The sequence below is a fragment of the Macaca nemestrina genome, chromosome 11 (assembly GCF_043159975.1).
Source record: "Macaca nemestrina isolate mMacNem1 chromosome 11, mMacNem.hap1, whole genome shotgun sequence".
Lineage (NCBI taxonomy): Eukaryota > Metazoa > Chordata > Mammalia > Primates > Cercopithecidae > Macaca > Macaca nemestrina.
Window position 1 is genome coordinate 12,146,153 of NC_092135.1, and position 18,628 is coordinate 12,164,780.

An 18,628-nucleotide genomic window follows, 5' to 3' on the forward strand; every position below is an offset into this window, starting at 1 on the left:
GACCTGGCATCTAAATCCAATCCCATTCCCTGCTGTTGCATTTATATTGGAAGAGAATTGGGAGATATCTGGTAAATAAAGTAATTGCCAAAATAAAGTTATTGCCAAAAGACTGTGGAGGGGGCTCAGTGGCCACCAGGAGCTTTGGGGGTCCTCACCCCTAATAGATGCTCTACAAGTATTTGTTGGTTTATTTCATTGCGGCCCCCAGTGGCTAAAGATTCACGTGGCTAAAGGGTCTAATGTCCAGAAAATGGAAAAATAATAACCACAATCATTGGTGATTATCCTATTGTAGTTAATGTTAAAGTTGCCCCATTCTTCCTTCTTTCTGTCCATTCATCCTTTTTTTTCAGTAAAGTTTCATGGAAGACCCACTGTCCCCAGCGCCCTGCTGGGTCACTGTGAGATAATAATTTGTTCATTTAGCAAGATCATGTCCTCTTGATTCTAAGTGCCAATATTTATTTTATTTCAGAGAAATAGGACTCCTCAAAGCAGTTACACAAACTTGGGAAAATGCAAGCTCATTATTGACTATCAATAAAAGTTACTAGAGGGTAACAAGGGGAACACCAACAGTGAGTCATAAGTATCTGTGCCCCCGGCCAAGCACGGAGCTCAGTCAACCTCCTTGCAGTTGCCTTGGGGAAGTTTCTGCCTGCCCTGCCCCACCTCTCACTTCAGTCCCTGGATTTTCCAAGCACCTGCAGTGTGCTGGTTAGTGGAGGGAGAGGCAAGGGGCTGGCAAGACTCTTCAGGGCCCCTTCTTGGAATAATGAGCAAGAGCAGTTGTGAATGCCCCTGAAATCCAGGGGCATTTCAGATCCCACCCCCAGGCTTGGCGCTGCCTGGGGAGGAGGGCGGGAGAGCCAAGGCAACAAGAGAAGCAGGAAGCACCAGAAGATTCTGAGAGGGCATGTACTTCTGTTCCTCATGTTAGGGAAAGGGACAGAACTGAGGCTGGGATAGGTTTTTGTAAGAGCTGGAGGTGCTTAGAGGTCAGCCCCTGGCAGACAGGCCCTAGCTTACACCGGGCCATTTGTGTACACACCTGTCCCTCTGAATAGAATGCCTCACCCCTTTGGTTCACCTGGAGAACTCACATTTAGCTTGTAAACTCTGCAAAGATGTTATCAGATGTCACCACCTGTGAAGCCTTCCCTCTCTCGCCCAAGACATGATATCCTTTCTCCCAAGGTATTAAAGCAAAGTGGTTCCACAGTCTGTCAGCCTGGGCTTGAGTCCACTTCTGTCTTATACTGACTTTGTGACCTTGAACCAGGTGTCCCTGCTCTGAGCCTCAGTCTCCTTCTCTGAGTCTCCTTGTTGCCTCCTGAGGCAGTTGTGAGGCTGAAATGAAATTGTGTGTGTCAAGTGCTGAGCCTGGTGCCTGGCCAGTGCTAAATAAATGATGTCACAGGACCCTGTGCCCCCTTCAGGTGGGGGAGCACCTCAGGTACTGAGGTTGAGTCCACACATGAGCACAAGGATTGCTGCACAGCTAGCACCCAGCAAATGTCTTCTATTGACCTGAAGGGCTGAGCTGAGATTGTCCAGGAGAAGCGACAGATGTTTCCCTTCTGCTTACCTGCATCTGAACAGCATATGTCAAGATGGGTTAGGAGAAAGATCACATTCTATATGTCTATGATGGTGATGAAGTAGGAAACAGTCTACATCACAGTGTCTTGGGGTCCCTGAACCCTGTCTCTAGAGACATGCTCTTAAGGTAGAGATTTCTGCAACATGGCACCCTCTGGGATGCAGATAGAAGGGGCTGAGAGTCTGGATGTGGACTGTTTCCTACTTCATCACCATCATAGACATATAGAATGTGATCTTTCCCCCTACCAGTCTTGAAATACGCTGTTCACATGCAGGTAAGCAGAAGTGGCCTCAAAACACTGTGACCTCCCTTTATTGTGACCACCCAAAGAGATGCACCCCTCCAACTGTCCTCTAAAGCACTGAACAGTAAACGCCCTCTAAAGACAGGAATCATAGGAAAGCCCCTGTTCACCAGGTTCGTGGCCCCAAGCCTGACCCTCCCTCTTTGCTTCCCATACTCTCCCTTCCTAGCTCCTCACCTCCAGGGGACTCAGCATTTTCTGCCGCTTGCATTGTGCCAGGCACTGTGCCAGGGGCTTTACATACCTTGCCTTGTTTGATCTTTCTGCCACCCTCCAAAGCAGTGTGATTTCCCTCCTTTACAGAGGAGAAAGTACACCCTCAGAGAGGCTAGGTGAGTTATCCAAGGTCACATAGGAGTGAATGGGGAAGTCGGGGCTGTCACCCAGGCCCAGCCTCCCACTGTTCCCTGAAGGCACCTTTGTTCCACTAGTACTAGGCTCACTCCTCTCCGGAGTTTCACTTGGTCTATGCACTTGGTTCCCAAGACACCTCCAGCCTTCCTGCAACCATTTTTCCCCCTAAAAGAGGAGTAGTCAAACTAGAGTATACATCAGAATCATCTGGGTGCATCTTGTTAGTAAACAACTTGCTAGGGCCCACCCAGAGTCACTGATTCAGTGGGGCTGGAGTGGGAAGCCAAGAATCCACATTACTAACAGGTTCCCTGGTGATGCTAATGCTGCAAGTCTCAGGACCACATTTTGAGTAGCACTGCCCTAAACGACTCTCACTCATTCTTGAGGGACCAGCTCACAGCCTACCTCCTACGAGCAACTTTCCTTGTCTCTACAGGAACTCACAGCCCCTCTGGCATCTGAACCCTCCCAGACCCACAGTTCATATGGCAGAGGTTGGACCTTGATGAAATGTCTTCTGATATGTGTTTAATGGGTATTGGAAATTAGCATTGAGGTTTGTGTGATTTCTCTCCAAGCCTCACTGGACTCTAAGAGAACACTGGCTGAATGGTTGTTCATGGACTAATCGATGGAGGAACTAGTAATTACTTCACTATAAATCAAGGCAGCATCCTGATAGGATCAGCTCCTGCAGAGTAGAGGGAGAAATGGCCAAAAAATAGGTTCCAGAGCTGCTTGTTGTAAAACTACACTGGAGAGCAAATAAATGCTGGATTTTTCTTCTTAACCATAAGTAAGCTGGCTTTCCCCGAGTATCACAAGCTTATCAAGCTGAGAGGGCTCCAAATATTTACTTGCAAAGTATTTTTACAGAAAAAATTTTCCCCCAAGAAACATGTGTTACGTTAGAAAACACATGCCTTCCAGTTGTTTAGTGTTGAGCTGGTGTTCTAACTAAACTCTTCAACTGTTCCTGCTCCCAAGGAAGCTGCCTATTTCAAACCTAGAATGCTGTGAAACTGTCAGGGACCTGGTGTTTTTCTACACTGCTTGCACGCCACAGAAAAGGAAACAGGATCAGCAAAGTCAAGTAGCTGAGCCTGTGGTCACCCAGCAGTCAGGGGTAAGTTCAAGTTGAGGCTCAGGTCTCCTGATTCTGAGTGAAATGGAGAAATTTCCAATACATTAAAATAACTTCCTTCCTTCTTCCCTCCCTCCCTCCCTCCTTTCTTTTCTTTCTTTCTTTCTTTCTTTCTTTCTTTCTTTCTTTCTTTCTTTCTTTCTTTCTTTCTTTCTTTCTTTCTTTCTTTCCTTCTTTCTTTTCTCTCCTTTCTTTTTCTGACAGGGTCTCACTCTGTTGCTCAGGCTGGAGTGCAGTGGTGCAATTATAGCTCGTTGCAGTCTCAAATTTTTTGGCTCAAGTGATCCTCCTCCTCCCCCTTCAGCCTCCTGAGTAACTGAGACTACAGGTACATGCCACCATGCCCAGCTAACTTTTTTGTATTTTGTAGAGAGGGGGCCATTGCTGTCTTGCCCAGGCTGGGGAAACCTTCCTAAATACCATGCCAACTTGGAGGCTAGGTGCTACCTGGCAAATTGAGGATTGAGTGAATAACTGACAAATTGGCCTTGTGGTAAGAAGTGACATGAAGGATAAGGGACTCAAAATTGGGGTATGTGTAGACTTCTGCAGAGCTCTCTAAGAAACTCAGAGAAAAATGAGGAAGAGTTTTATAAATGACAATTTAGTGATTTGACTTAGTAGAATTTAATAAATTATTGGACTATCTCAGTACTTAGATATGAGGAATGGAATTAACTGAGAAATTATACTTTCAAATGCAGATGAGAAACATCTTCAAATACAGATGAGAAAATGGATTTTGTGTTATTTGCACTTCAGTTTTGCCCGAAGAGGAAAATAAAAGGGCATGGAAAATTCACACTGTTATAGTTTAGACATAAAGGCCATTGAGATAAAGAATTTCCAATCAGATTGATGTTTTGGAGTTTAAATGTTTTGGCTGCTTCTAATGTTATTTCATGAGGTAGAAACAGTAAAAAGAGAAATGTCATGATTACAAGCTGAAATAGAGTCCTTCCTTATTTCTAAACAAATATTATATCAAAATAGCTAAGGCATGTAGAGCTAAAATTGGATTATTCTTCTGCAATCTTTGAAAGTGAAAATGTTAGAAATACTAAGTGATGGAGACTGGACAGGGTCTGTTTCTAGCAGGTAAAAAAAGTGACCCTGAGAGAAGGTTCTGAATGCCTTGCTTGATAAAATGTGGAGGTTATCTTCCCCCCAGAATGGAAGGAATTTCCTCTTTGTCTTATTTAATATGAGCTGGCTCCTCTCTCTCAAGAGGTGCAAACAAGAGGAAGCATTTCACCTGAATAGGGTAGAGTGTGGTCAGTGGCTGTGGGGGAGGTAGAAAGGCTTGGTGACCAAGCCAGGATTTACCCATTTAGGGAGGAGTGGAAGGTGTGGCTGGGGTGGGGATAGGGTGAAGGTAACTGATTTCTCTCAAATCATACACTCTACATTCTTCCATAAAACCGAATCTGGAAAAGCACAACTCTGGAATCAGACTTTGGGATTCACTTCTGAATTCAGTTCATGCTCCCTGTGATACTGTGAGCAAAGGGTTTACTCTCTCTGAGCCTTTGCTTCCTCGGTTGTAAAGGAGAACGGTAAGTTCAGTGCAATCATAGGGGTCAAGACCCAGGCACAGTACCTGGCCCAGAGGCACTGATAACAATGAACAGACCACTCATCTTTTAAAAATAGTTAATGCGCAGTAATGAAACCTAGCTGTCACCTAGGTCAAGTCAACACACAGTAATTTTTCTGTTTTCATTTAAAGTGGCTAGATATTCTCTTGAGAGATTAATGATTTTATTTACAAAATGGGAAATACATCAGTTTGGAAACCTGGCTTGATATATCAAAACTGGCCAAGCACTGCAGTGGCTTTAGTTTGGGGAATACCGACATCCTGACATTGACAAGTATACACTGTCCTCCATGATGGGGAGATCGGGCTCCCACTCTCCGCCTGCCCTTCCTTCTCCCACTTCATAAGTTGTCAGATGTAATCTCTCCAAAAGTTTATTAGCCTATGACTCCAGGATGATCTACAGACCCAGCCAGATTAGTCAGATTATGGTCCTATTGGAATTCCCCTCTGAGATGTGCATGTGGACTGTCAGCTACTTAATCAAGGCAAACATTTGGACTTGGGTGGGCAACCTGCACAGTTTTAGATAAACGGTAATTATCACAAGCCCCAACTTGAAATGCAATTCCTCATGTTTACTTGGTCAGCCAGGGGTAACCCCTAGAATTTGCTGGCTGGTACTCACTACTAGGCCTAATTATTGGAGAACGCCATAAGAGTGCTCAACAGATATACAAGGTCTCAATGATGATGAAATTAAAACGATCCCCAAGCTATGGGCCAAAAGTCTTTTGCTAAAATGGGTGTGGGGTCCTGGGTACATAACTAAGAACTGTGATAGGGCCTGAGAGCTTCATGTTTCCTCCCAGGAATGGAACAAGCTGCTACCTTCTGCTCCGATCCTTTCTGAACTGGGATGAAGGGAGGAGGTGTCACTCATCAGCACGCCCTGATGGTGGGGCTGGGTAGGAAGACCTCATGATAGATTGTACTAATAAGACCCCAAGGTTTGTCTTGTATGGGCCTAGATTTGAACCTGGCTGTATCTCTTAATGGCTGTTTGACTGTAAAGTTGCGCTACGGAGAGTGCTTGTCCCACTGGTGTCAAGAAGATGCTCATTAGCAGGACTGCTTTTGTTCTGCAAATCCTCCCAAGATGCAAAGGGCGGGGCAGGATTCCCTACCCTCAGACTGTGGGAGACCCAGGCTTGGGGCTCGGAGAGTGAGCACAGTGCTCCTGTGGGCAAAATCATGTTTTACCTCCAATACTCTTGGTTAGTCAAGAAACATTAGTCTAGCAGTCGGGGCGGGGACAGAGGGTGGCTACCATTCACAACCGAGAGATTAAAGCAATCATCTCCATGAAACCACACAGAAGGTTCAGGGGCAAGAGAGCATCAGGTCTATAGTCAGACGGATTCTGAGACTGGGGACCAGTGAAGATGGAATTATAAGATCAGAATGGACAGTGAACAAGCCAGGAACGTCTGACGACCATATCCAGATGGAACCTTTCCCATGGTGAGACCTTGCTGGTGGCCTTCAGGTGGCATCCACATGGGATCAGGTAGCAGGGATCCTCCCATACCAACACATCATCCATAAAAAACACAACTGCTGTGGGGCTGGACAGATTACAAGGACAGAGAGGGTGTAAAAGCTGCCCTTGCCATGGCTCCCAACAGCTTTCAAAAAAACCCAAAAGTTCAGACCCAGGGTCCAAGGTTTGCCGGGAGGTGGTGATGAATGAATCAATCAATCGATTAGAACCGTGGAGGACCAGGTCCCAGTGTGGGTCTCTAGCACAGCGTGGGGGGTGAGGGCATCCAGGTTGTCCGACACAAGCATGACCTTCTTCTTGGGCAGAGGACAGGGGTGGAGGCAGACTGTCTACAGATGTCCTTGGCAGACATGCAGCTTTACATCATAACCCTGCCTTCCCCATAGCCCCTCCTGCCTGCTCCTGGCTTTCCAATGTATGCAACAGTTCTCCATAGAAATACCCAATCAGAGAGTGCCCACACCATCAGGCAACAGTCTCTCTGTTCACTGCAATACCCTGCATGTCTGAGGGCAGAAAGGCAGGAATTGGTCTTATGCATTGTGATAGTAGTCTGGACTTTCTAGACCAAGTGAGCACACTCCGACTGGACCAAACTGGCTTATAAAATAGACTATCTTGGTACAATGGTTTATGACCTAGACTAAATGGACATGATGGTATATAACCTAGATTGGGTTGGCATTATGGTATAAACTCGTCTTTGTGAGTTTGGCTAGTGTGGGTCAGTGCTCCCAGGCTGCTCCCTTAGGAAAATGTGGAAGAAGAGTTTTCTGGATCCTCCAGCCTGAATCCAGACTCCTGGACCTCCTCCTGGGGGTCCCAATGAAGGGTCAGCAGGAGAGAGCAGAAACATACAGCTGGGAGGCAGACCAGGGAGATGGTATGAGCAAGGTGCTTTGCTCTCCTCCCTGATGCAGGAGGTTTGGTCATGGCATTCAAGGCCTTTCATGAGCCATGAGAAGAGAAAGAACAGCCCTAGGCCGTTGGGCTTAAGTGGTCCTGGCAGGGGCAACTGCCCTCCATAACCAGGAACCTCAGAGGCCAAGGCGCAGAAGATCCTCTGCCTCCTCCGTGGGCCTAACAGGAGGCGGTTTTTCTCCCTATCCATCCTGCCACCCAGCAAGCCCACCTACTCACCCACTGCACCCTCTGTTACCTGTGTCCCCTTTGCTTCCTTTCAGGCCTGCGGCTCCTGGACTCCCGGGGCTCCCTGGAAGTCCTAGACAACAGACACCACAGAGGGCATAAGGGCTGGACTAGGCAGGTTTTCACACATCACTCTCTGTGCTCGCCACGGGACCCAGGATCTCACCTGTTAGCCCACGGGAGCCAGCACTGCCAGGCTCGCCCTTGGCTCCTGGCTGTCCCACTGCACCAGGAGGGCCTGGAACACCCTGCAGTCCAGGTTGTCCTGAAAGGAAAGTAGTGACTGCCAGGCTGTGGTAGTTGGCAGGGGGCCTGGCTACCCCAACCCCTGGTGCTTCTGTTCTCAGCAGTGAGACATGTACCTCTTAATACCTTAAAGTCCTCTTGGCAGATTTAACACCTCTCTTTAGAAGCCATGAGCTAGCCCTCTTAGTAGTAGGAAAAATGATTCTCAGCAACTTACTAATCTTTTCCATCTGCAGGGTTTGGGACTTACGGACTTACTAGGAGCTCTGGGTGTGACTGTCTAACTTCATGCCATGGGTGGCAAAGTGGGGTGAAGTCTAGAAAGAAACATCAGTGAGGCCTGCCTCCCGCTGGCTGCTCTGTTCCTGTTAGTCAGGGCCAGGTTTTAAAGAAACCCCAGGTGCTCTGGGTGAACACCAAAATGAAGCAAAAGATGGTGGAGCCAGGTCCCCAGCTTCACTCTGCCAGGGACAGTGGTAGCTGGGATGACGCCAAGATTCCTATAGTTCTTACCTGGATCTCCTTTAGCTCCAGGAAAACCAGCCAAACCTAAGATGAAAAAGAACTTTTAGGAATTTTTTTTCCCTTTGGCTCAACCAGCCAGAAAAAAAAAAAAGAAATACCTAGAGGTCAATGGATGTGACCACGCGCTCTCTTACCTGGTGAGCCTGGCCTCCCTGAGTCACCTTTACTCCCCTGGGCTCCAGGAGGCCCCATGACCCCTGCATCTCCTTTCATGCCCTTGTCCCCTTTGCTTCCTGAAAAACCAAAAAGTCTCAGTCAGGTGTGGGAGGAAGGCCAATCAGGCCACCATGTCCTCCTCTGACACTTCCCATTCCACTGAAATCCCAAATCCTAAACTCCTTGGGCTCCTACTTGGTGCCCACTAGAGGAAGATATGACCGCTGCCCTCAAGGAGCGGACCACTCTGCCCCAGAGACAAGAAAGAAACTCATGAAAATTTGGTGAGGTGACCTGGTATGGCTGACAGTCAACAGAAAACCCTGGTCCCCTTGGGAGGGACAATAGCCCAGGCTCAACCAGCACTGTCTGGCTCATTTTTGTGTCTGCATTTTGGCAATTATTTGACTTCACTTCAAAAATTGAAACCTGAGTATTCCAAAAAGCAGATCCCAAATGCTGAGAATAGCAACTTTGAGGCGTCAACAGACAGAAAAACATTGCAACAGCTCATATTCCTGCCAGCACTTCAGACATGGGCTTTCCTGGTACCCAAGATTTCAAATTTTCCACTTATCATCAGAATTCAGAGCTCATCCTAGCCTGTCCCCTTCTGAGTCCTCTGTCGCTCCCTCCTCTCTTGCTGGTGCCTGGTGCATATCAATTGACAGAGGCTCCTCACTGGGGTAGGGCTCTGCGACTTCTTTGGTTTAGGGGTGGACTGCCTGGACCTTGCCAGCCACTCAATGCAGGACACTACTGGTAGGCTGCCAAAGTCCCACCATCAGCTGGGTGTCCGTGCTCAACTCCACTCCCTTGGGGTTGGGGAGAGTGGGACAAAGGTCTAAAGAGGAACATCTCACTTCAACACAACCTTTTAGGCTTTCAAAAAGGCTTATTGGGAGGCAATTTTGTTAAAAGGCATTTATTGCTCCATTCTATGATTTTGATAATTCTGAAGCTGGGGAGGACTCAGGCATGACACCAGCCTTCTCTCCAGTGACTTAGAAAAGGGGGCAGAGAGCTCTGAAGAGGTGAGGAAGAAGGGAGAGCCCTGGGTCTTGGCATTGAGTGCTGTGAGTTCATGAGTTGTGAGGCTCATGAATCAGACCCCTTGAGATGGCTGAATGCTTGAAGGGTGGCTGCTCCTTGAGGAAGACAAAGCAATCCTAAGGAACTTGGTTGTGGCTGAGTCATCCTATAACAGCTGGAGGGGCAAAAAGCAGAGAAGGCTGTTCTTGGCCATTCAGAGTGTCCACTCTGGAGACGGGGCCAACGGCACCTGTTAGAAAGCACTGAGAACTGTTTCCCTGGAGGAATCTGTTGGTGCCTTTTTTGCTGTGGGCCAGGACCATCAAGTTACAGCATCGCTGGGCCACATGAGGTTTCTTCAGAATGGTCTGGGCCTGCATCTGCATTGCTACAACTTCCACTCCCCAGCAAAGGGGATGGCTTTGGGAAGAGGGCAGTATCGCATCAGTCAGAGGACCACACTGGCTCTAGCCAAGGAAGCACAGCTGCCTCTGACTTCAGAACTTTCCAAGTGCAGCTAAGTAGTATGGTGAGGAAAATAAGCTTGTCCCCTGGGACTTCAAGTTGGTGGCTTATCTGTCTACTAGCAGGAAGAGAAGAGGTAAAATCTCAGCACTATTGGGGTCAGGTCTCCCTTGGTTTGCACAGCCCAGCCACTGGCAGTGGATTGAGCAAGCCATGGATGAGAGAGATCTCATGATCTTGGGAAATGAAATTTGGCAAGAGGAGGAGTGGGCCAGAGTCCTGATTTTTGAAGAACTCAAACTGCTGCCTTTCTCTTCACCGACCACAGCGTTTCCAGGCCTGAGTCTTGGTGTGGATTCTATGCTTGCCTTTGTGACAATGTGGTTGGGAAGCAGCATAACTCAGACTCAGTGGGCAAAGACCTAGCTGTGGCCCCTTCTCTGGGGCTGGCGGGACCACTTTGAGAAAGTCTGGGTTTCCCTTTCCCATCTATAGAGAGAACTATGTTGTTCCAGCTTTGGAAGGATCCTCAGAGGTCAACTGCCCAACCATCTTCCTGTGCCAGTATCCCCCATCAGCCCAGCCTAGGAGAATTCTGCAGCCACTCCTCCCGTCCCAGCAGTCAGCTTCCCGCTAAGACCAGTGCCCACCCAGTTCATCAGGGGTCAACCCCAGGTTCTGAATCATTCTTCCTCCCTTGCCTTAGCACAGTTGGTCCTCCTGAAGCCTTAGTCCATTGGTCCCTTGGTCCTTATTCTTCTGCTGGGCACCACCTTGGGCAAGACCATTTTCTTTCCCACAAATGCCCTTTGAATATTTTAGGATGGCTGACACATCCCTGCTAAGGGCTGTCATCTTGAGGGCAAGCCTTCCCAGTTTTTTGTAGGGAATTCCCATGTGCCAGGTACAGTGGTACACATCTCATATGTCTTATATTCCTGCAGTAATTCATCCTCATTAAAGGTTTGTATTATTATTAGTCCTCTTTTCTAGGTGAGTAAATTGAGGCTGAGAAAGGTTAAGTCATTTGCCCAAGGTCACACAGTTAGTGAGCCATAGGAGAACCCAGGTCTGTCTGATCTTGAAACTGAAGTCCTTCCCTTTCTACCTTACGGGATAACTACTACTACTGCTACTATTACTACTACTACTACTACTACTACTACTACTACTATTACTATTACTAGCTGTCATGTATTTGATGCCTATTATTAGTTATCACATATTTAATGCCTATCATGTGGCAGACAGTTTGAAAGCATGGTCTCTAACCCTTATTACTGTCTTGTAAAATATGTCTAATTTAATTACTATTTTAATTTAATTACCATTCTTTTCTAAAATGAGAACATTAAAGCTCAGAAGGGTGAAGCATTGCCTTAGTCACACAGGTGACCAGGTGCGGAGGAGGGATGGGAACCAAGCCCACCTGGCCCCACAATCGTCACTCTCTGCCATTCACTGCAGAGCCTCCCCAATGGCTGCAGGAGGCTGAGAGGTGGAGAGCATGGCATGCTCAGTCAAGTCCAGAGCCCCTAAGCCAGTGTTTCTCCGAGTTTGGTGCCCAGACCTTCAAGGTCAGAACCGTCCAGAGCATTTGAAAGAGACCCTCGAGCCCTCCCTGCATTTTAAGCAAGCACCCAAACAGCTCTTATCGTATTGGCCCGTGGCTTGAGGAACACTGTTCTAGAGATAGCACCCTCAGTCAATGGGGGATTCTGGCTGGCTGGGGTCTCCCTCCTGAAATCAACCCTCTTGCCCTTGTCGTCAGTCAGTCTGCCCTGCTTCCCAAGGCCCAGTGCAGGCCCACTGTCCTCATCCCCTCGGCTTCCTCTCTGAGCTCGTAGCACTGCCTGTGCCCCGACTTGCCATAGTCATGCCTGGAATGACATTGTTCTCCCTCTCACGTTGCATCTCTTTGCTCACCCGGGAAGAAGAGACCCCGTGTGGTGCTCCAGAGGTTTCCATAGACAGAGCACTGCCCTGCCCTCAGCACTGAATAGACCCAATGGGACAGAAGTCAGGCCCCAGTTCCCTCAGGCCTCCTGGCAAGCACCGACACTCCCAATACGGCCCTCACCTGGGAGGCCCAGGTCTCCTTTATCTCCCTTAGTTCCAGTTTCCCCTTTTGGGCCAATGAGACCCCCATCGCCTTTGCTGCCCTTCTCTCCTTGGGGTCCTGGGGTGCCTGCAAAGAGAACGGCTGGTGAGGTGGGCTCCCACTATCCTTTTGGGGACAGGCTACTAGAGGCAAAGGGGCAGGAAGTGTTTGGGAGAGAAGGGAATGGGACCCCCAGATTTCTTCTGGGGGATGTGCTAGCTCATTTCTTGGGTGGTCTTGAAGAGGTGTGGCAGGACTCAAGAGAAGAGGACTGTAGGGCAGGCGGTAACCTTCTGGGGCTGGGGTGGGGCTGTGGAGAGAGGTCCGGGGGAACTGCCTCAGTGCCTCAGGGAATGCATCATTTGTCCCTAGCAGAGCAAGCACAAGTTACCAGTGGCTCCTTGCTTCCCTGGAGCACCCTGGGGTCCTTGGAGGCCTGTGAGGAAGGGAAAAAGAGCTCAGTTGCTGTGGTCTGAGAATGTCTAAAATGTCTTTAATCAGCTGACATTCTAGATCCGCTTAGCTGGGAAGGTGCCCAGAAGGAGATCTCTCTCTCTCTCTCTTGCTCTCTCTCTCTCTCTCACACACACACACGATTGCACAAACACAAACAGCAGAGTCCCTGGCAGTTCCAGGCAGCGTTTGCTCTTGCTACGGTTTGAAAGCATCCCTCAAAAGTTCGTGTATTCGAAGCCTGGTCCTCAATGCAACAGGTCCTAGTGGGAAGGTGTTTGGGTCATAGAGGCAGATCCCTTATGAAGAGATTAATCCCATCTGGCAAGATGGAGTGAGTTCTCGCTCTTGTGAGACTAGATTAGTTACCGAGAGAGCTAGTTCCATTTCTCCACCACATTTTGACTCAACACAAGGCCCCCACCAGAAGCTGCCAGAGGGAGCTACCCAATCTTGAACTTCCCAGCCTGCAGAATCATGAGCTTCTATTCTGTGTGAATTACCCAGTCTCAGGTATTCTGTAATAGCGACACAAAACAGGCTAAGACAGTTCTCTTCCCAAAGGTCCAGAACAGCACCTAGGAATATGTCCTGCATGGCAGTGCAGGAAAGGCTTTAGAGTCAGGCAAGTGTGTTTGAATTGTAGCTCTGTCACTCCCCAAACTGGATGACCCTGGAAAAGCCACTTAAGTATTCTGCACCTCAATTTTCTCATCTGTAAAATGGGGCTGGTAATGACTACCTGGTCCTCAGCTGATGCATAATTAGTGCTCTAAGACAAAAATGGAATTGAGAATGGTGATTCCCACCCATGTGGCCCAGGTATCCAAGGCTAGCATGTGGAGTAGACTGGAGGTGCTGGGTGTTCCTGGGGCTGGGGCAGGGGCAGGGAGGGATCTGTTGGGGAGAGAAACGGTAAGAGTATGAGGGGAAATTGAGGGATCCAGGAGGCAAAGTGGAAAAGGATGGGAATGAGAGGAGTGAGAGGAGGCGGGTGTATATAGAGAGGCTCTAAGTGAGTTGCTCAATTACAAAAGCTTTTTCTGAGGACACCAGTGGGGCCCAAGCAGAAGGTGCAGATGGGCTCTGGACTCCACATTCTCTATGGAAGCACAGCAGCCTGCTTTGTGGATCTGTTTCAGTATGTGAGTTCCAGAGGATTTGGGCTGAAGAAGGGGTTGCCTGGTTTTAGTGCTAGTGATTGCACAGTCCTGCTCTGATCCCTGTGTCAGGGCTGTGTGATGTGCCTGCCTGTCAGAGTCCTAAAGAGAAGGGGAGGCTCTAGCTCTATTCCTTCTTGAAGGAAATGACTGAGCTCATCAGGCTTCTGGCTTTTCCTTCAAGCCAGCCTCAGTGGTTCCACTCTGGTGAGTTTCAGGCACCTAGCCTGAGTCCCTCTCTCTCAGAGGAAAGAGGATGGAGGGAGACCCACTCCCCTCTGAGTGAGCTTGCTCTGCTTAAGCCCCCACAGGCTGAGTGTGAGTGTGTATGCATGGGGGGTGTGAATGTCTGCGAGCATATGCATATGTGCCCAAGTGTGATTGTACTTGTGCAAGTGTGAGAATGCAAATATGCACATAGATGTGTGCTCAGACAGGGTGTGCATGAGTATATGCTTGTGTATGAGTGCATGTGTGTGCATGAGTATATGGGTATATGTGAGTGCATGTGTGTGCATGAGTGTGATTATGTTTGTGCGTGAGTGTGAGAATGCGAGTATGTGCACAGATGTGCCCTCAGACATGAGTGTGAGTATGTGTGGTGTGAATGTACGTGCACACCTGACTGCACCATAAACCTTCCTTCTTATGGTCTGCCTATCCTCCCCCCTTAAATCCTCCTCAGAAAACCCCCTGCTGGACACAGATCAATAGGCTCTTTGTGGTCCCTTCTATTAAATTCCTTCCCAAAATCAATTTCTGGAGGATTCTCCTTTCTAAAAAGTTTCCTTTCTTGTAACTGGTGGTGTTTTCTTTCTGCCTCAGCAGCCTGGCAGCTTAGAGCCCTGTTTGTTTACTCCCAACTCCCTTGTAAATCCTCTCGTCTGCCCTTTGTCTAGTAAAGGTCTTAATGTCTTTGCATCTTCACATCCCAGCAGCCTCGACCCCTTGGGGAATTTGCAAGATGGAGGTTCTAAATGAAGGGTGGATGGGAGTAGAGTGGAATGGAAAACCAATGTTTGGGTTTGTCCCTGGGGAGGGACAGCTCTGGGTCCCCCATTCTCTGACTGGGCCCCGTGAACCCATTTATATTAATAAGATGGCTGGGCAGAATTAGGCAACAGTCTAAAAAAATGGAAACTAATACTTTCCCAGGAACAATCACGAGCTTTGGGTCATTGTCTCTAATCCCCCCCGCCCCTGGCAGCCCTGTGTAGCCCTCTCATCCCCAATCACAGAAAAAGAAACTGAGGCTCAGTATCTTTGGAAACATCAGGAAACATTCCCAAGGGCACAGAGCTAGTCCAAGGTGGAGGTGCATGTGCCTGACAACAGAGTCCCTGTTGGACCAAGGAGGCCAACTTTCTGAAATGGCACTGGCAGACTTACATTCTCACACAGAGGAGCGGGTAGGAGTCACACCCACCAGCCCCACCCAGGATGAAGGCCATCTAGCCATACCTGCCCCTGAGGGCCCTACTCTGGCCACCAGAAAGGGTGCTTCCCAGCCTCTCAGCCCCTCTGGGGTCTCCCACCAGACCTCCGTTCACCTACAGACCCCTCAGAGGTCCAGACTCTGGAAGGGGGCTGAGTCTGCAACCCGCGGCAGTCACTCTGAGAAGCTTGCTGTGTATTTCTGGGCACACAACTGGCACCTACTCACCTGCCTCTCCCTTGACTCCCGGTGGGCCTTGGGGTCCTGGTGGGCCTGGAAGGGAAAGGGAATTCAGAGTGAAGCCAAAGAAGGAGGAGGAAAATGATTAAGGGTCAACAGAAAAAGACCTGTACCTGTTGCTCCATCTCGTCCGGCAGCCCCCTTGGCTCCCTTCTCAGCAGGTGGCCCCGGTGGGCCAGGGGCACCAGGCATGCCCATGGCCCCCTTATGACCTTGAAGACCTGAGGAAGAGGAACAGTGACACTAATGAGTCAGCCAACAGGATGGGGCAACTCACATGGTGATTCATTCAACAAACGTTCACTGAACATGGAGATGAGCCAACTGTGTGGAAAGAAGGAAAGAAGACAGAGTTTCTCCTGCAAGAAACCCATGGCCTAGAAAGCAAAAGAGAGACACTGAGTCAAACAGTCCTGGGGGCAGGTATTAGCACTGCCCCTTTAGCTGGGTGACCTTCTGCAAGTTACATTATCGTTTTGAGCCTCAGCTCCCTCATCAGTAAGACGGAATTAGTGTACTAGTTACACATGGATGTCCTGAGGTTACCATGTGGGGACAATCATGGAAAACATACAAGGCAAGCTCTGGATAAATGGAGCCTATAATTTCTAGAACTCACATGATTCTCTACCATTTCCAAGGACCACTTTGCAGATGGAGTTTCACTGGAATCTCACAACAACCAGAAGGGGCATACAGGGCTCCTCGTCCCCATCGCCAAGGTGGGCAGTGATGTTCTGAGATGCCCAGGTCTTGCCTGAGATCTCACCTTTAGAGTGTGACCACAGATTCCAGGTCTCCCCAGGGCAAAGCCTGCACAATTGCCAAGACACTGTGGCGGTAAAGCATGTGATGTGCTTTCTATTTCAAAGTAGAATCCCATCCAATGTGTGGGATCCATATGTCCTATCATTTTATATATACAAGGCTGGAAGGATGGAGTTCCAACTGGTGACTAGAACCTCTCACTTCAGCAAGGGATCCCTTTTGGATGTGTCTCTGGAGAGAGAATCATTTCAGGGTTTGACATCTGCTTCCACTGATGAGTGGCATGACCTGGATAGGGGTCTTCACTTGGCCTAGCCCTGGTTTCTTGCTCTGTACATGAGAATAGCACATCCACCCTACAGGGTCTTCGGGAGGACAGCAGAGGCCATGACGCATGGAAGAAACCCAGTGAAAGGGGCTCTTACTGTTGGCCAAAGGGAAGGGACAAGAACCTCAGAGACTCCACAATGCCAGAGATAAGACCCCTCCCCTGCAGAGCTGTCCCTCCTCCTGGGTGATCAAAGCTAGAGGTTTCTGCCTCTGGCACTTCTGAGGGAAAGTGCCCCACTACTCCCAGGCTAGAAGGCGATTTTCAGGGTAAGCTCCTAGGATCCTGTGCCCATTAGTGTCAGAATCTCTACCATCCCTTCTCAGGAAGAGCAGTGCAAGCTGTTCCGGCTCCACTGTGGTGGCCTGGTCCCCTGGGGGCAGGGATAGGGATAGGGCTCAGGCTCAGGACTCTAATTCAGCTTCTCCAAACCTGCCTGCATCATCTTGAGTGAGTCGATGTGCCTCTGAACCCCAACAGTTGCTTGGGGTTAGTGTGAGCAGTCAACAAACCCTAAAGCAAAGTGCTTGTGCTTATCTAGGGGTGCCCTCAGGGCCTGCCTCATCCTTGCCCCTCCATAGCCTCATCTCCCCACACCATCCTGTTGCTCTTGTGCTTCAGACACATGAACCTTCTTTCTCTGTGGTCTTTGACTCACTAAGCTCTGTCCTGACCCAAGGGCCTTTGCACACATGGCTCTCTCTGCCTTGCCTGCAGGCAGCTCAGGCTAGCTCTCTGCCTTCTTACCCAGGGAACTGCCCCATCCTTTCAGAGCAGTGGCCAGGGCTGTGACTGCATCAGGCTCCAAATTGATTGCCTCCTAAATAGGAAGGCTCATGAGGGCAGAGCCTCGTCTGTCTTCTTCATGTCTGGATCCCCAATGCCTATGGCAACTTCTCATCCTCATGGAACTTTCAATAGATATTTGTTGGGAGGAAGGAAAGAAGTCCAGGATTGATAGGGGAGAGAAACAGAGAGACAGGTGGGTTTTGCAATCCTCTTCCCTGAAGCTTGGCTGAGGAGCAGTTCCCCTGACTGTGTCCCAGGCAGCCTGCGTGGGAAGGCAGTTCCACAGGCAGGCTCTCTCCAGCAAGACCATGACTTCTGGGTTCCACATCCAGCCCTCCTCCCCTGCCCACCTATTTGTCACTGGGGCCTTTTCAGCCAAGGAACCTCCTGGGAGCCCTGACCAGGCAAGGCAAGCCATGGGGAAGGGGAGAGAACACAGCCTCCCTGGGTGGGAAAGGGCGATGGGCGGGGAATCTGGAGAAGCACGTGGTGCCTGAGGAGGAGCCGAGAACTCTATAGCCCCAGCTGCTGGAAGAAATTTCCTGTCTCTGGTTTCTAGGCACAAAAAGAAAGAGTGGGAAGAGAGAGACAGACAGAAGTCAGAGACAGAGAGAGACTGAGAAACACATGGAGAGCGAGAGTTAGAGATTTTCTCTATGTACACACATCTATATTCAGAGAGAGAGGGAGAGAGGGAGACATGGAGAGAGAGAGTTGGAGATTTTCCTCTATGTACACATATATCGATATTCAGAAAGAGAGAGAGAGAGAGACATGGAGAGAGAGAATTGGAGGTTTTCTTTATGTACATACATCTATATTCATACAGAGAGAGAGAGACATGGAGAGACAGAGTTGGAGATTTTCTCTGTGTACACATATCTATATTCAGAGAGAGAGAGAGGGAGACACGAAGAGAGAGAGTTGGAGTTTTTCTTTATGTACGCACATCTATATTCATACAGAGAAAGTGAGAGCCACAGGGAGCCCATGTTCTGTGCTCTGGGATGAGGTGGGCAGCACTGTGCCTAGGGTGGGTGACAGGCAGATTTTGAAGGTTGTACTGAACCCATTGGGTTGAGAAGAAGTTTAAGCATTGATTCTGTCAGCAAAAGCAGTTGAAATTGTTGAAACTGCCCCTCCTTGAAGGAGAGGAGCCAGCATTCATCAGGCTGGAGGCTCTCCTAGTATTAACAGTTAGTCTTCTCAAGAATAACAGAATAACAACCATAATAACAATAGCAAATAATAGTCATAATAATG

The 18,628-nt window shown here is 48.9% G+C and overlaps 1 protein-coding gene across 1 annotated transcript in view; it reads right to left on the bottom strand.

Annotated features, from left to right (window-relative positions):
- The window catches only part of LOC105492495 (macrophage receptor with collagenous structure), a 60,050-nt gene that overhangs the window by 4,668 nt on the left and 36,754 nt on the right, over window positions 1-18,628 (bottom strand). The window contains exons 5-12 of the mRNA XM_011759692.2: window positions 15,594-15,701; window positions 15,469-15,513; window positions 12,584-12,628; window positions 12,172-12,279; window positions 8,573-8,671; window positions 8,427-8,462; window positions 7,834-7,932; window positions 7,678-7,740 (exon numbers count right to left, since the gene is read on the bottom strand). Coding sequence (XP_011757994.1) covers window positions 7,678-7,740; window positions 7,834-7,932; window positions 8,427-8,462; window positions 8,573-8,671; window positions 12,172-12,279; window positions 12,584-12,628; window positions 15,469-15,513; window positions 15,594-15,701 — 603 coding nt within the window. The remainder of the gene's footprint in view (window positions 1-7,677; window positions 7,741-7,833; window positions 7,933-8,426; window positions 8,463-8,572; window positions 8,672-12,171; window positions 12,280-12,583; window positions 12,629-15,468; window positions 15,514-15,593; window positions 15,702-18,628) is intronic.